The sequence below is a fragment of the Bubalus kerabau genome, chromosome 4, assembly GCF_029407905.1.
Source record: "Bubalus kerabau isolate K-KA32 ecotype Philippines breed swamp buffalo chromosome 4, PCC_UOA_SB_1v2, whole genome shotgun sequence".
In the NCBI taxonomy this organism is placed as follows: domain Eukaryota; kingdom Metazoa; phylum Chordata; class Mammalia; order Artiodactyla; family Bovidae; genus Bubalus; species Bubalus kerabau.
Genome location: NC_073627.1, coordinates 14,330,571 through 14,346,313, shown reverse-complemented (window position 1 = coordinate 14,346,313; position 15,743 = coordinate 14,330,571). Strand labels below are relative to the sequence as shown.

Here is a 15,743-nt window from a genome sequence, read left to right as displayed (position 1 = left end):
CCACACCACCAATCCAACACGTGTTCTGTCGTGACCTGAAACCAACACACACATGCACAGCCTTCCCTGGCAAGCCTGGGCTCTTGTGTTTCTGTACACCAATATGCTTACAAAGACCAAAAACAGGGTACCCCTGCTTTCCAGCAAGTCAGTACCCTGCAAGAAGCAGAGTGTCAGAAGCTGTTCTAGGCTTGGGGCCCAAAGCCTCAGGCCCTGGAGATAAGCTCTCACCTCGTGCCTTACAGGCAAGAACATAAAACTTCCATTTTGGGGACCCAAAGATTCTAAGCTCACCCAAGAATGTCCACCACCATCTTAAATGACAACAAAAAGAAAGGGAGACAGTTAGTGACTGTTCAGAGCCCTGCAACCACACAAGCCAGGGAGCCCCAGCGCTGCCTGCAGATGTTCACCGGGGAGCCACATGTGCCTGCAGCCCCATGAAATTAACCCGCCTAAGGGAATTCCTCCAAAAGATCATCTGCACACGTACAGCCACAGAAACCATGCAGGCTCTCTGCAACTACCTTTACAAGCACAGTGGGTTCTTAGATCTTAGCAACAGCAGCAAAAAAAATTCCGTCTTGCTGATTTATCAATGACAGTACCTTTTTTCATTCACATATAACCCAACTCCAGAGCTGTCTCTAACCTTCATGTATAAAAAGCGGTAAATCCTCAAAAATTTTAGTACAGAATTACCATGTGAACCAGCAATTTCACTCCTAGACATACACCTAAAAGAAGTGAAAACCGGGACTCAAACAGATGCAAGCGCCCAATGTTCACGGCAGCATACTCAGCATCGTAAAAAGACAGAATAACCCAAATGTCTACTGACAGACGAACACGCAAACAACAGGTCGTCCACACGCAGAGGACTGTTACTCAGCCATAGAGAGGAATGAGACTTTGGCATGAGCTACAAAATGAACTTAACCTGGGAATCCTACATGAAGTAAGTAGGACACAAAGGACAATCCTGCACAACTCCACTTATGTGAGGTCCCCAGAGCAGTAAGCTCACAGAGGCAGACAGATTTGTGGGTATCAGAGGCTGAGGGGAGGAGAAGGTAGGGGGAGTTAAGGGTTTAAGGGGACATGGTTTCTGTTTGGGAACATAAAAAAATTTGGAAATAGACAGTGATGATAATGGTTATACAACACTGTAAATGTAGTTAATGCCACTAAACTGTACACTTAAAAATAGTTAATATGGCAAGTTTTATGTCACATATGGTTGGATGGTATCACCGACTCAATGGAGATGAGTTTGGGTAAACTCTAGGAGTTGGTGATGGACAGGGAGGCCTGGTGTGCTGCAGTCCATGGGGTCACAAAGAGTCAGACGCAACTGAGCTAATGAACTGAACTGATGTCATATATATTCTAAAATTTTTTTTGAAAATCGGTAACAAACCAAAGCCACTGAATCAGACACTTATAATAGGTAAACTGTATGTTTGGTGAACTACACATCCTGGTAAAGCTGAAAATAACTTCTAAAAAGGATCCTTGTATTCACACTGAAGAAACAAAAGTACTGACAACCTGCTTTGTACCAGTCTTACCAGCAGCCCACAGCCATCTACCTCTGCTGCTGCTGCTGCTAAGTCACTTCAGTCGTGTCCGACTCTGTGTGACCCCATAGACGGCAGCCCACCAGGCTCCCCCATCCCTGGGATTCTCCAGGCAAGAACACTGGAGTGGGTTGCCATGTCCTTCTCCAATGCATGAAAGTGAAAAGTGGAAATGAAGTCGCTCAGTCGTGTCCAACTCTTAGCGACCCCATGGACTGCAGCCAACCAGGCTTCTCTGTCCATGAGATTTTCCAGGCAAAACACTGGAGTGGGGTGCCATTGCCTTCTCCGCATCTACCTCTACCCCTGGTTTAATCTTCAACCAAAATGCCCCCACTCCCAAGACAGGGAGAGGAGTGAGTATGAAATGAAGTACGCACACACTCACTCAAGGGGAAAAACATTTTGATACAGAAAAATACAACCCCTACTCCACACACTAAGCCAGAGACGTCTCGGTATGGCCATCACTTTTCTTACAGGCTGGAATGTTCAAGATTGCACAAAGGTTAAAAATCAGCAAAGCGCATAGTCGTCAGAAGAACAAGAAAGTGCTAGGAGAGGTCAGGAGCAATGGAGAAGGAAAGCCAGGCACACAGGCCCATGGAGAGGGAGCAGTAAGGAGACAAGAGAGGTCAGCACTCTGCACATGAAGGCTGTGGCCAAGGCAGGCCTCACCCACAGGCACAGGCTGACCCCAGGCGCCCTGGCCACTCCACCGAGGCGGCAGGGCAACAGCCATGCCTAGACCATCCCAGGAAGCCGAGAATGTGTCTGAGGCTGACTCTGGCTTGAGGACCCCCACTTCCCTAGAAGCCCTTCCTGAGACAACACGGCCCACCAGGACTCCGCCACCCACACCCCAGCCCCACAGCACTTGGGGCTGGATGGTGGCTCTGCCAGCCTTCCCAACATTTCCTAATAAAAGAACCTGCACACTAATTCTGTCTTGGTGTCCACACATCTTCTCAGAGGACCCAGAGTAACGCTGGAATGCTATTCAGATGCTGGTTTTTGGATGATGTGACAGAATATGGCCATAGGGAGCTCCACGAATTGGTCCCTCTACCAAGGAAACCAGTAAGCTGGTAAAAACAGAATCTAGCTTTTCAGCATTCTGGAATCTAATAAAAAACCTGCATCAACCAACAGGTTGCCTAGTGAACAAAGAGGCTACTATATTTCAGCATCTAAGAAGCCTCTGTTAGGTCGTGGGCGATACACTAAAACAACAGAAAAGAGACCTCAGTGACCAAACAACAAGGAATAAAGTCATTGCAAAAAAAAAAAGTCTGGGAAAAAGTCACTAAATAGAGAGACAACTAAACAATCTTCAACAGCAAGAGCAGCAAACCTCTGACAAGGTAGAACTCGATTTCTAGAGTTACCACATCATATGTCAGAATGCCCAGTTTTCAATAAAAAAGTAACAAGGCATACAAAGAAAGAAAAAACTATGGTACAGTCACAGTGAAAAAAAAAAAAAGAAACTGACAGAAACCACCTCTGAGGAAGGCCAGACAGCACCTTACAAGACACAGACTCTGAATCAATTATCTCAAATATGCTCCAAGAGCTAAAGGAAACAAGAGAACAATGTCTGTACAAACATGGAGTGTCAATAAAGAAACAGGCTGTAAAAGAGACCACAGAGAAATTCTAGAACTGAAAATATAGTCAATGAAATGAAAAATTCAGCTGAGGAAGGAGAACAAACTGCAGGTTTGAGCAGATAGAAGGAAGGATCAGAGAACTTGAAGACAGGGCAATTCAAACGGCCCAGTCTGAGGAGCAGGAGAAAGGGTTAAAGAAAAGTGAATGGCGTAGACCCATCACGTCTGGAGCCTGCTCCAGGATAAGACCGCAGTTGCCTGCACAACCCCTCCGAGGCAGGAGACAGCGCAGCTCCACAACCCACCAGCCACACAAAGGTGGCGGAGAGGCCTGGCTCACCTGGAGAGCATCACAGGCGGCAGTACCTAAGACCACAGGCCAACTCACCACATGGGACGCCTCACAGTGTTTTGGCCCCATCTTGACACTTTTCATCTACAACACATTTGTCTACAACAATACACTTCATCCAGCACTCTACGTTCTCACTCTGGCTGCTTGCGGCTGGTGGAGGCTGCTGACGTCATGATATATGACAGACACAGGCACTGTGCCAGCCGGCCTCAGGCACGAGAAGCCTTGAGGGCTCTGGTCTCCTTCAAGTTAAACGGAAATCGGCACCACAGAGGCAGAGACTTCCTCTTGACCCGTGACACCCTTGTGCACACACACCCTCTCACACGTCTATTTTCACAAATAAATGTGTAAGTCACTTAGGACGGAACAAGAGTAAGTAAAAGTAGAGCAGCACATCTCCGTGGCCTTGGGGCAGGCAATGACTTAGATATGCAACCAGGGGCACAGGCAACAACACAGGAAACTGGTAAGTTAATCAAAACTTACAGCATCAGTGCATCAAACTCCATCAGCAAAGTGACAAGACAACCACAGAGGAGATAGAATATCCACAAATCATGTGTCTGATAAAAGGCTTATATCCATTAAGAACTCATAACAATAGAAAGACAAACAGCCCGACTTTTTAAATTAACAAAGTACCTGACCATATCCAAATGGTCAAAAAGCACATGAAAAGATGCTCAACACAGTTGAGATGCAAATCAAAACCACAGTAAGATACCACTTTACACCCACTAGGATGGCTATTAAAAAAAAAACAAAAAACAGAGTTGGAGAGGATGGGGAAACTGGAACCCTCATACACAGCTGGTAGGAATGTCAAGCGGTGGTGCATGGTACAACCATCTTGGAAGAGTTTGCAGTTCCTCAAAAAGTTGAAGACCAATTTAGCCTTGATCCAGCAATTCTACTCCTAGGTCTACACCTAGTGATTTGAGTATGAGAGCTCAAATCACGTGGCCACACAAAACTTGTAGACAAATGTTCAGGGCAGCATTATCCACAGTAGCCCAAGGTGAAAACCTAAATGCCCATCACCTATGAGAAGATTAATAAACGCGCAGCCATACCATGGAATATTATTCAGCCACAAAAAGGAATGAAGTACTACCGCTACAGGTACAACGGGGCTGAAGGTTTAAAAACATTCCACTAAGTGAAAGAGGTCAATGCCAAGACCACTACTGGAGATCCCATTTACAGAGACAGAAAGAGATCAGCGGTTGCCTGGGACTGGGGGTGCTGAGGGAAAATGGGGAACGACTTCTCCGGAGTATGGAGCTTCTTTGAGGAACAATAAAATTAGACTCAGGTGGTGGTGGCTGCACAACTCTGTAAATATACTAAAAACTACTGAACTGAACTCTTTAAATGGGTGAACTTCAAATATGTTAACATAAACTGTATCTCAGTAAAGCTGCTACAAAAAGAAGCTGAAAGAGCCCATAGAAATCAAGGGCCGAGCAGCTCTGCACGCGCCTCACAACACCGGGTGCACGGCCAGCGCCTGCAACGAGCCCACCGCTGGGCTGCTGAGCAGCGCCTTCCCTGCACAGACGTCATCCCCAGGGCGCGTGCCATCTGTGGAGACACTCCAGCAAAGGCCCCTCTTCATCCCTCCCAGGTATCCATCCCTTCCATCCACAGGCACCGGTGCTCCCAGGGACATCCCCACCCACCACAGACAAGCTTCTTGTGGCCCTGGTCCTAGGCTGCACCTCCACGCGGCTGGGTCCGAGAGCTGGGACATGCAGGCCTTGAAATCAGTGGTCCGTGTGCACCCGCCATGCTGTCCCCCTGCTCAGACCCACTGAGGAGCTCCCGCCCCATCCCCTCACTGGCATGAGTCTTGCTCCCAGGAACCATGATGTCACTGCAGGAGAAGAACCATGGCCATGCACACATTCTTAATGGGAGACAGCACCCCCACGAGGGTGAAATTGGTTCTGGGGGACAAGACAATCCCAGACATCACAAGAGCTCACGACCCTCCAAATTGGGACCGACAGGATCCACACACTGAAACTGCACAGAAGGGAGAAGAGACACTGGGACTCAGAAAGGCCTACGTGAGAAAGAAGCCTGAGGGCACAGGCCTAGAAGGCTCTCTCCTGCAACACTCACAATGCTCGCATCATGCCAGGGAGTGGGCCGCGCCAGGACGGGGCTGGATGAAGCACCACAAGGTGCACACACAAACTGAGCTTCACACTCACCGTCTGAGAGCCGGGAAGGGAGCAGCAGGCCTCGTCTGCCCAGTTCCGCCAGCGCCAGACACCCGCCATGCCAGGCACTGTCCGTCTCCTGGAAACTGAAAATACAAGAGAGCCTGAGACCCCAGCACCATGCCAGCTTGTCCCCCCAGGACCCAGAGCACATGTCCACCCACTGGGGTGAAAGCATCACTAAAACTCTTAGTAAGTTTGTCAAGTATCAGTCAGCTAACGAGGTAAAGTACTCCAAACCAACTGGAGACGACAGCCATGTTCAGATCTCCAGAGAAAGAGTCCAAGTCCTAGGTCAGCCTCACATGCCCCAGAAACACAACTCCCTCTGTGATCTCCCCACACACCTGAAACAGTCCAGCACCGACCCGGTCACGTCATCCGCCAGCTCTTTGGGCAGTCTTCCGGCCATCCTACCAATTCTGAACAGGAAAAGCAGCGTCAGCATCTGTCAGCATCACCAGCCCGTCGAGGGCCCATGCTACACTAGGAACATCCCGAGAGATTGTCCTTCCCTCCAGAGAAGGGCTAAGTGGCTGAGTGTGTTCCACAAAGGCCACCTGCCCCATCAGGGGGCCCATCACACTGACATGAATACAGGACAGATATCTGGGGGACCCAGGCAAAGGGGGCCCACTGGGCACGTGTTTGTCTCGGACAGTCAAGGGTCCTAGCTCAGGCCACCAAGGTCTGCCCGGCAGGCTGTCCCACCCCCATGCTGGATGCCAACTGGGCTGGCTCCCATAAGGTCACCTGCCTGGGTTGTGTCCCGGCCAACAGCACCCCAGGAAGACCCACCCTCCCAGCCCATCACATTCCAAGCAGACAAGACTCTGGGCTTCAAAGTTACCCAAAAGCCTCTATGTGCGCCCCCTTTCCCTGCTGCTTGCTACGTGAATTAGTTGGCACAGAAACCCAGAACTCTCGGGGGAGGGCCCACCAGCACTTTCATCAATTTTACTTTTCCCCATAACCATTTCCTTTGTACTCTGTCCCCCATGTCCCTCTGGCCCACCTGGGTGGGCCTGGGCACCTCTGCCGGTTGTTCCCTCAGGTGCAGCAGAGGGGAGATGCCAGAATCTGGGATTAAGCGGGGCTGTGCAGCACCCCTTCCTACATGAGGGGTGTACCCCTGGCCATGGGGGCAGGAAGTGAGGGTCACGGCGATGAGGACATGGACGAGTAAGAAAAGGAACACCTGAAGGTTAAAAAAAGGCAAATGTGGCTCACTCCAGCCAAAAATGCAAGAAAATGAAGGAGCCACTGACCAATCTCAGCAATGTTCTTGAAAATTAGGACATAAAGCAATAAATATAAATTAGGGGAAAAAAAATCAGTCTACCTTTTAAAACTCTCAGAGCTGTTTACAGCTATCAAATTCCACAAGAAGTTCTTCATGATTAAGAAGACCCAACAGATCCGTGAGTATCTGGCAAGTAAGCTGCCAGCCCCTAGCCCACCCCTGGCCTGAACTGGGCACCTACCCTTTGGCCGCAGACCACCGCACGATCGTGTCCTTGTCCTTCAGCCCAACCAGCAGCTGCTCTGGAAGGACAAAGGAAGGCCAGTCTGTGAGCTGCATGGAAGCACTCGGAATTCAAGCTGAGCTCTCAGTTACCAGCTTTAAGGTAACCCACCCTGCACATCACTCCAAACTGTACTATGAAGGGAATTACAAGAAGAACCTTAAGTCGAATCATAAGAAAAGGACATTTCCTCCTGTGTGTTTTCAAATCATCATTTAAGACCAACTTCTGCCATAGCTCCTAAACAGTACATCCACCCATCCTCAAAGGCACTGGGCAGACAGCACCAGTGAGGGAGGCTGCCCAGAAAAAACAAGTGTCTGCTGGAGGCTGCAGAGAGCAGTTCTCCTGGGGACCGGGTCCTGGAAACGGTCAGCCACTAGGAGAGGCTGCTCAGAGGCCTTGTGAGCACGACGGGCCTTGCAGGCCGGTCAGTGGAGGCCCTGCTAGAGAGCAGAGGCAGCACAGGAAGTGGACACAGAGGCAGGACAGAGCCTGTGGAGGTGTACACACAGGGGCACCCTGACCACAGCAATCTAGGGCCGCATCAGAGGGCAAGGGGGACTGCGGGTGCAGGAACCCCCAGCCTCTCCTCCTGCCCTGCAAAGACCGGAGGTCGAACTGGGTGCCCTGCAGGTGGAGATGAGGCGGGCCGCACTCACCGATCACACTCTCCACCTCCTCGGGGACGTCATCCTGTCCGTCGCTGTCGGGGGTCTCAGCCTGTGTCACGGGCTCTCTGGGATTCTGAATGGAATGCTGTAAGCTCTCGGCCAAGGAGCGGCAGCCCCGCTGGTACCTGCAAGGAGCAAATGAACCTCAGACCCACTGGGACACCTTGGAGCTAGAAACTCCCGACTGATTCAGCAATTTATGAATAGCATCACTGTGAAAATTCCATGTGCTTTCCAGGGATGGAATGGACAGGAAGGAAACTGAGCAATAACAGTTTCCAGCATGGACTGTCAAGGAAAGATGACCACCTCATCTGAGCTTCAGAACACAGATTCACCCTCTAGAGGACTCAGAAACCCTCACGCATTAGAAAGCTTTCTTAGCAGAAAGGCAGATGATAAAGTGTGACAATAAGAAAGCCTGTGACCGAGATGGCAGGAAAGGCATGTTCGAACCCACTGGCCTTGGCCCCATGTCCATAGGCTCCGCCTCCAGGTCCCAGCTGAGTACAGCCCCACCCCCGTCCCTGGGCCAGACCCTGCCTTCCGCACCCCAGGGGCCACAGCCGGTCCTCTCCAGCTCCCAGAGACCGCCTCCTGAACGGCTCTCATTACTTCCTGCCCACCACACCCCCTCCTCCACCTACTGAGGTCACCAGCATGATCTCCCACGGCGCAGTGAAGGGTCCCACAGCACAGGCCAGCTCAGCTGTCTGACTGCACAGTCCCTGAACTTCCGGTTGCCTCAGTTTCCCTGTCTGTAAAGTGAGGGCAGATGGGAGGATGCGCACAAAGCACAGACCAGGGCCTGTGCAGAGCGAGGCCCATAAACACTGCCTCCCTTCCTGGAAGCCGGCAGGCACGCTTGGGCCTGACTCTGGGGCAGCTCCATCTCAGGACAGGGCCTGGGGCACAAATGGTGACAGGCGGAGTTACAGCAGGACCACTAGGGGCCGTAGCCTAAGGCCAAGTCCGGCAAGAGATAACTGGGGCTTTGGAGATAGAGGCAACCTGGACGCTGTTAGCTGTGGCCTTGAGGCCTCAGATTCCGTGGGGCAGTTCCCAGGATGGAAGGTCAATCAACCACCAATGGCCAGTGATGGAATCAGCCCTGACTATGCAATGAGGCTTCCAGTAAAACCCACGGAAGCCCCATGCCCTCTCCCTGAGCCCTGCCCTGCCCTCGGCATCTCTTCTACTTGACTATTCCTGAGCCTTTTGCAACAAACCAATAATCTCGTAAATAAAATATTTCTGAGTTCTGTGAGCCACTCTAGCAAATTATCAAACCCAACAAGGGGGTAGTGGGAACCGCCAACCTGTAGCCCAGCTGTCAGGAGCACAGGTGACAACTGGGACTTGCAACCAGCGAGGGGAGGGGTTGAGGGGGGAAGAGACAGTCTTGGGGACTGAGCCCTTAATCTGGGGGATCTGGTGCTGTCTCCACGGAGACAGATTCAGAACTGAGTCCACACTGCAGGTCACCCAGAGGGTGTCTGACAACTGCCTGGTCTGGGGAAAAAATGCGAAAGAATCAGAGCAGCAACAGGTAACTGAATCAGGGAGAAGGTCACTAGGCGCCACAGGACTGTGGTCATAAAGCGCCCAACAAGCAGCAGGCACGTGGTGACAGCTGGGGACTCTGCCGCTGCTCTCCTCCAGTGAGGACACGTGCTCACCACCTCACAGGGAAGTCCTCACCACTGTCCAGCAACCAGAGACCAGACGGGCTGCCCCCAGACTCCCCCTCCCGCCTTAACCAGAGACCCAGACAAAGTGTATAAACCAACCGCTGGCAGGCACAAGACACCCACGGCAAGGCTCCAAGCCCTCACAGCAGAGAAGCCCTCAGGCGCACCCACTGTCCCCTCTGCTTCCTCCCAGAGGAACTTTCTAAACCACAGCACAGGAAAGTAGAGCCCAAGCAGAGAGCCACTGTCCTGACGGGCAGAAAAAAAAAATTGTGACGAGATGGCTACTAAGTGGGGACAGACACTAGAGGAAGCGGACCTGAGAAAGCACCCCAAATTCTGCATGAATCTCCCTGAATCCTCAGGCAACTGTGAGGCGCGTTAAGATTCAGACGCACCATCAGAGAGCAGGTAAGAGGCCAAGAGCCAGAGTCCAGAGGTACCCACGTAACACCGGGCAGTCACTGAAGTGTGGGTCCAGCAGGAGGGACTGAAAGGCCACACATAAGACACGAGCAGCTGCTGCGGGAGCGAGGGCTGCATCCCAGAGGATGGGAGGAACTGACCGGGCCCAGGCAGACAGCAAGATAGCAAAAGGGGCGGTTCAGCCAGTTACCCGCCTGCCAGACAGACGCACTCCTAAGGGGACGATAACCAAAAAGGAAATGAATCTACAAGAGAACGTGGAAGTGCATCAGAGGGGATAAAATGAAAAAAAAAGACGGAAGAGAGAGAAAGCAAACAACAGGCCAGAAGACTGAAGCCACCACGTTTAACGATCACACTCCACGTCCACGTTTAACGATCACACTCAGTGTCCAGGGAGGTACAGCCTGAACAACGTAACTGTGATGCTGAATTACTCTCCTTCCCGAGTAAACGCTTAGAGTACTTGTGGCGGTTCACTTGAACGTGTCAAGTTGGCCAGGTCACAGGGCCCGGATATTTGTTCAAACGTTATTCTGGGTGCGCCTCTGTGGGTGACTCTAGGTGAGATGACATCTACCTTGTAGGCTGAGTAGAGCAGCTTGCTCTCCCCAGTGTGGTGGGCTTGCCCAGCCTGGTGAAGGCCCAGGGACCACAGACTGGATCACTCTCCCCTCGGTGAGGGATTCTTCCTGCCTTAAGACTCAGACTGAAACATCAGCTCCTCCTGAGTCTCTAAGCCTACCAGATCTGGACACTCACAACCAGGAGCCAATTCCTTGTGTCTCTTAACACACATACACACACACCCACTCCCGCACTGGTTCTGTTCCTCAGGGGAACGCTAACATGGTACAGAATGTTAATCTTTTACAGCGTCTAGAAAGCAGACACTAACATTAGTCTCATAAAGTTTCCAGAGCATCCTTACAGTATGCAGAATACTCAAAAGGTATTTCAGTAAAACATCACTAAATATAACACACTTCTCTGCAATTCCCTATAACTAGAAACATAATCAATGATTCCTCATAATCAAATAATTCCTCCCAAAACATACATATTAATACTTGAAATAAAACTGAAGACTGGGTGGGAGGGGGGTTCAGGATGGGGAACTGATGTACACCCATGGCTGATTCATGACAACGTATGGCAAAAACCACTCCAATACTGTAAAGTAATTAGCCTCCAATTAAAATATATTAATTAATTTTTTTTTAAAATACTGAAGACTGTTAAAAATGTAGTACCCCAGCACAATAGAACAGGCTGTTTCCATGGGAGCCACTAGGACCATTAAGACATCTTTTCCATCCTCAGACAGAGACAGCTCTCTCTGAGTAATCCCTGAGGAGTGAGTCTGAAACCCAGACTGAAATGACCAGAATAGAGCTTCCCCTGTGGTGTGACCCGCCAGTGATGCTGCCCTACACTAGAATAGGCACTTTCAGAACAAAAGACAAGCTTTCCCTCTCATCAGCCCCACTTCAAAATTCTACCTGGAAGATGTGAAGTCAGAAAATTATCCAAAGAAAAAAAGCTGTTCCTTTCAAAATCAGAAACGCTCTTGAGACTGGGGGGAAAAAATGAAAGCAGGAGGACACGTCGATTAGCCCACTGTGGCCAGATGCCTGAAACCCCGGGCCCCACACCAGCCTCCAGATACCCCAGGCTGCATGGCCACTGTTCAGTCTACCAACCTCCATTTGGCCACCTGGGGCTTCAGGAAGGTCAGGCCCAGCCGCTGCACGAGCTTCACCCCGAGCTTCCGGAGCAAGGTCTGGTTGCTGTCGGGGAGCCTGCAGCTGTCCAGGCACTGGAGAACGGTGGCAGCTGCGAACACAGAACATCCTGCTCAGTTTGCTGGGAAGGGTTTGTGTGATCTCCCGAACCCACCAACCCCACCTGACATGCACAACATCAAAACTAGACACTTCCCGGGCCCCCTCCTCCAAGTCAGTGTGAAGGCCCATATCAACGCTGTACCCCTTGAGCTCTGCTTCATTAAGACCCCGTCATCTCATGCCCATATCAACGCTGTGCCCCTTGAGCTCTGCTTAAGACCCCATCACCTCATGCCCATATCAACGCTGTGTCCCTTGAGCTCTGCTTCATTAAGACCGCGTTCACCTCATGTCATTTAAGCGTGGAGTCGGACCTGCTCCACCAGGCATCCAGAGGCGGGACGCAGAGGAGCCCAGGGAGCGACGAGCACCTTGAGCAGAGGGGCTGGGTGCACGCATGGCGGTGGAGCACACGCTAAGGGCCACGAGGACCAGCAGACAGACTTGGGTATGAGGCTGTAAGAACAGGGAGGGATCTCCACAACCAGGGGAGCAGTGTGATCTGGTCCCCCTGCCACTAAGGCTGTTCAGGGCAATAAGGAGAGCGTCAGAGAAGGTGGAGGCGAGGAGAGCACACGAGACCATGTTTCGTGTTAAGACAAGAGCAGGGCGGTTTTCAAGCCAAGTTGTGATGGCATCTGGGTAACTCCCCAAAAGACCCAAACATCATACAGTGACCAACCTGGGTACAACTGATGGTAACTCAAGACAGACTCGGGGTCTGCGTGTGCAAGTCTGTTGAGGACAAACGTGTGATGATGCTGAGTGTCGACTGCTCACGTTCTCAGGTGTGACCATGACATCAAGGTTATGTTTCTTAAAAGAGTGAAGAGATGCCAGTGGGATGACAGTGTGTCTCGGGCAGGGGGGAAGGTATGTGAGGGGGAGCATGGATGAAACAGGATGCCTATGCATCAAAAACCTGACGCTTGTGATAGAAACATGAGAGTCCACTATACCAGTGTCTCTTCCATTGTGTATATGAAATGTCCCATGATGACAATGTCAAGATATAAACAGACTCTACTACCCAAATCTGATCCATGCATCTTCTAATGCACAGACTAAGAAATTTCTCTTGTTCCAGGTAGTAAGCCTCCCTGCAGCCAGAATGACTATATAGGTTTTCATAAGTTGAAGTTCAATCTAAAATTAAGAGAATGCGACAAAAAGGGCAAATGATGTAGCCATGGTGCCAGCAAGAATGCAGCTGGGCTCCCAAGAAGCGAGCTGAAGACCTCAGGGCTAGGTCTACATTCCAAGTCCCCAGGATCGAGACCTGTCAGTCAGGAACCCAGACCTCCTCCCGTACAAGGCCTGAGGCTAAAGAGTTAGATTATTCACACATACACACTCTCTGTTACACATGCACACATACACACACAGAAGACCCCCCAAAAAAAAAAAATTTTTTGACAACAAAAAAATACAGCAAGTCACAAATTTTTGTGCCTATGAATAATCTTAGTGAGACACATTTGATCAGAATTTGGGCAAACTCATGTCACAAACACATCCTCACTTACAAATAAATCTTACCGTAGGGTAAACAGTCTTCACGTTTTCCATGTTTAAATATTTGTGCCTAAAAAAAAAAAAAAAAAACCTATTAAAATATTACAAAAACCTTTACAAATTTAAAACATAAATTATCAAAACAACTCGTTGCAATCTTTCAAAATTTTTATCCTGAACACTCGCCATGAAGTAACAAGATTTGCTATACAGGAAAGAAATTATGAGACTGAAAATCTTCCGAGTGGGCAGCATAAACCAGGGATGCAGCCTGAGGCGGGGCTCACCAACGCACGCCCGCGTTGAAGGAAGCGTGCCAGCCTGTACAGAGAGCAAAGAATGGCACTAGGTTTCCAGGACCGGCGTGTAACTGAAGGTACCAAAGGATAAGAACTACAGGTGAATTATCCCACACAAAGGTAAGGCTCCCACAAACTCATCCGCAATCCGAGTCAACAAAGGAGAAAGGGCCCCTCCTGCACCGCACACACGTGGGGCCAGCAGGCCATCAAAACATCAAACCCTGAAGTCCTCAACCTGAAATTTTACCCTCTGCTTTCAAGTCTGCAAAGTGAAAGTGTTAGTCACTCAGTCGTGTCCTACTCTCTGCGGCCCCATGGACTGTAGCCCGCCAAGCTCCTCTGTCCATGGAATTCTCCAGGCAAGAACATTGGAATGGGTTGCCATTTCCCTTCTCCAGAGGATCATCCCAAGCCAGGGATCAAACCCAGGTCTCCTGCATTGCAGACGGATTCTTTACCGTCTCAGCCACCAGGGAAGCAAGTCTGCAAGACTTGTGGTAATTCACACAGGTACCCAAGCCCTTAAACAAAGAGCTCTAAAGCTGAGCACCTTTAAGAAAACAGCTAAGGAACTCCTCCTCCTTCAGGAATAGTATTTAACTGGCACAGGAGACCGCTTCTTAGACCATCTGAAGGTACGTGGGCCTGACTTCCCAGGACCCTGTCCCCCAACACCAGGTCTTACCAGCCAATGAGCTACACTGAGTTGAGATGAAGAGGGTAAACACCATCCCCGACACTTACTCAGTGGCGTTTCATGTGGAGACCAACCACCCGGGAGCTCTGGACGCACCAAGGCAGGCACACAGAACAGGCCACAGGGGCTCAGACCCACAGGCCCAAGACATCCCAGTACTCAAAGCACCAAGGAACCTCCCAACCAGCAGCCCACAGCTCCACCACCATGTCCCAGCATGTGGGACAACATCCTCGCCGCGCCAGCCCTGCTCTGCACCTCTGCTGCGAAGCCCCTCGGCAGAAGTCACGCTCTGCTCTGCACTTTCTGCCCTTCTGTCCCCATCAACGCAACCCCAAAACCATGAGCCAGCCATCAGACTGGGACGTTCAGGGCACTTCACTCCTCCGTGACACACACTAAAATGCAGAAGGACCCCCGGACACCCACAGGTCACATCTGAAATATACCCATTTCAGGACTGGTAAACCACTCCCCAAACACTTGAAATCTCTGCCTTTACAATCTGCATTTATGACAAGGGGGAAAGTCACCCAGATCCCCGAGCTTCTTCCTGGTGAACTTTGGAAGCAGTCAGGGAGGTAGCTCCATGGAAAGGAAGGAGGAAACCATCTAGCAGCTGGATGAGTCTCAACAGGATGTGGAAGCCCCCAGGCGAGGCGCCCACGGCCCCGGGCATAGCACTCCGCACCCTGTTCCAGCAGCAGCGGCCACAAGAGCCACCCTCTCAGTGCTGGCCGTCAGCCTCCCGCCCAGATTGCCAGGACAGGCCCAGTGGACTGGCTCAGAAGGACAGAGGCCCAAGCTGGTGGCCGTGGCCTGGTCTGGGACCAGGAGTGAGTGGAGGGCAGGCCGCACCTCGCAGCCCACTGCCAGCCCTCACCTGCCTCGCATCCCTCCAGCTCTACCCTGGCCTCCCCAGGGACCCAGACAGTTCAGACCCCAACAATAAAGCTTACAGGACACACCACTGTTAGATACCGCTAACTTTAAAAAACTAAATGTCAGAGTTCATAACAATAACCTGGCCATGGTGGTCTCAGCTCTGAAGTGCCTCATACAAACCAGGACAGAGTACCCAGCCAAGGATGGGGCCTCACTGAGGGTCCGGTTTCTCCTCCAAGCAGAGCAGGGCTGGGGGGAAGGGGTACGGGGTGCTCAGGGCTGGCCCAGCCCAGGTCATGGTGCCAGCGCACCACGGTCACACACCACCTCCCTCTGTCCTCGGAGCACAAGGCCATCCACACGGCCACTGCCGCTGCACACAAAGAACCGGAGCCTCTAGG

At 51.1% G+C, this 15,743-nt stretch overlaps 1 protein-coding gene across 3 annotated transcripts in view; it reads right to left on the bottom strand.

The window, feature by feature from the left end:
• The window catches only part of TBCD (tubulin folding cofactor D), a 146,200-nt gene that overhangs the window by 96,096 nt on the left and 34,361 nt on the right, over nt 1-15,743 (bottom strand). For all 3 annotated transcript variants that reach the window (XM_055575473.1, XM_055575475.1, XM_055575474.1), the window contains exons 8-13: nt 13,483-13,528; nt 11,800-11,932; nt 7,968-8,104; nt 7,264-7,324; nt 6,127-6,201; nt 5,771-5,865 (exon numbers count right to left, since the gene is read on the bottom strand). In XM_055575473.1, coding sequence (XP_055431448.1) covers nt 5,771-5,865; nt 6,127-6,201; nt 7,264-7,324; nt 7,968-8,104; nt 11,800-11,932; nt 13,483-13,528 — 547 coding nt within the window. The remainder of the gene's footprint in view (nt 1-5,770; nt 5,866-6,126; nt 6,202-7,263; nt 7,325-7,967; nt 8,105-11,799; nt 11,933-13,482; nt 13,529-15,743) is intronic.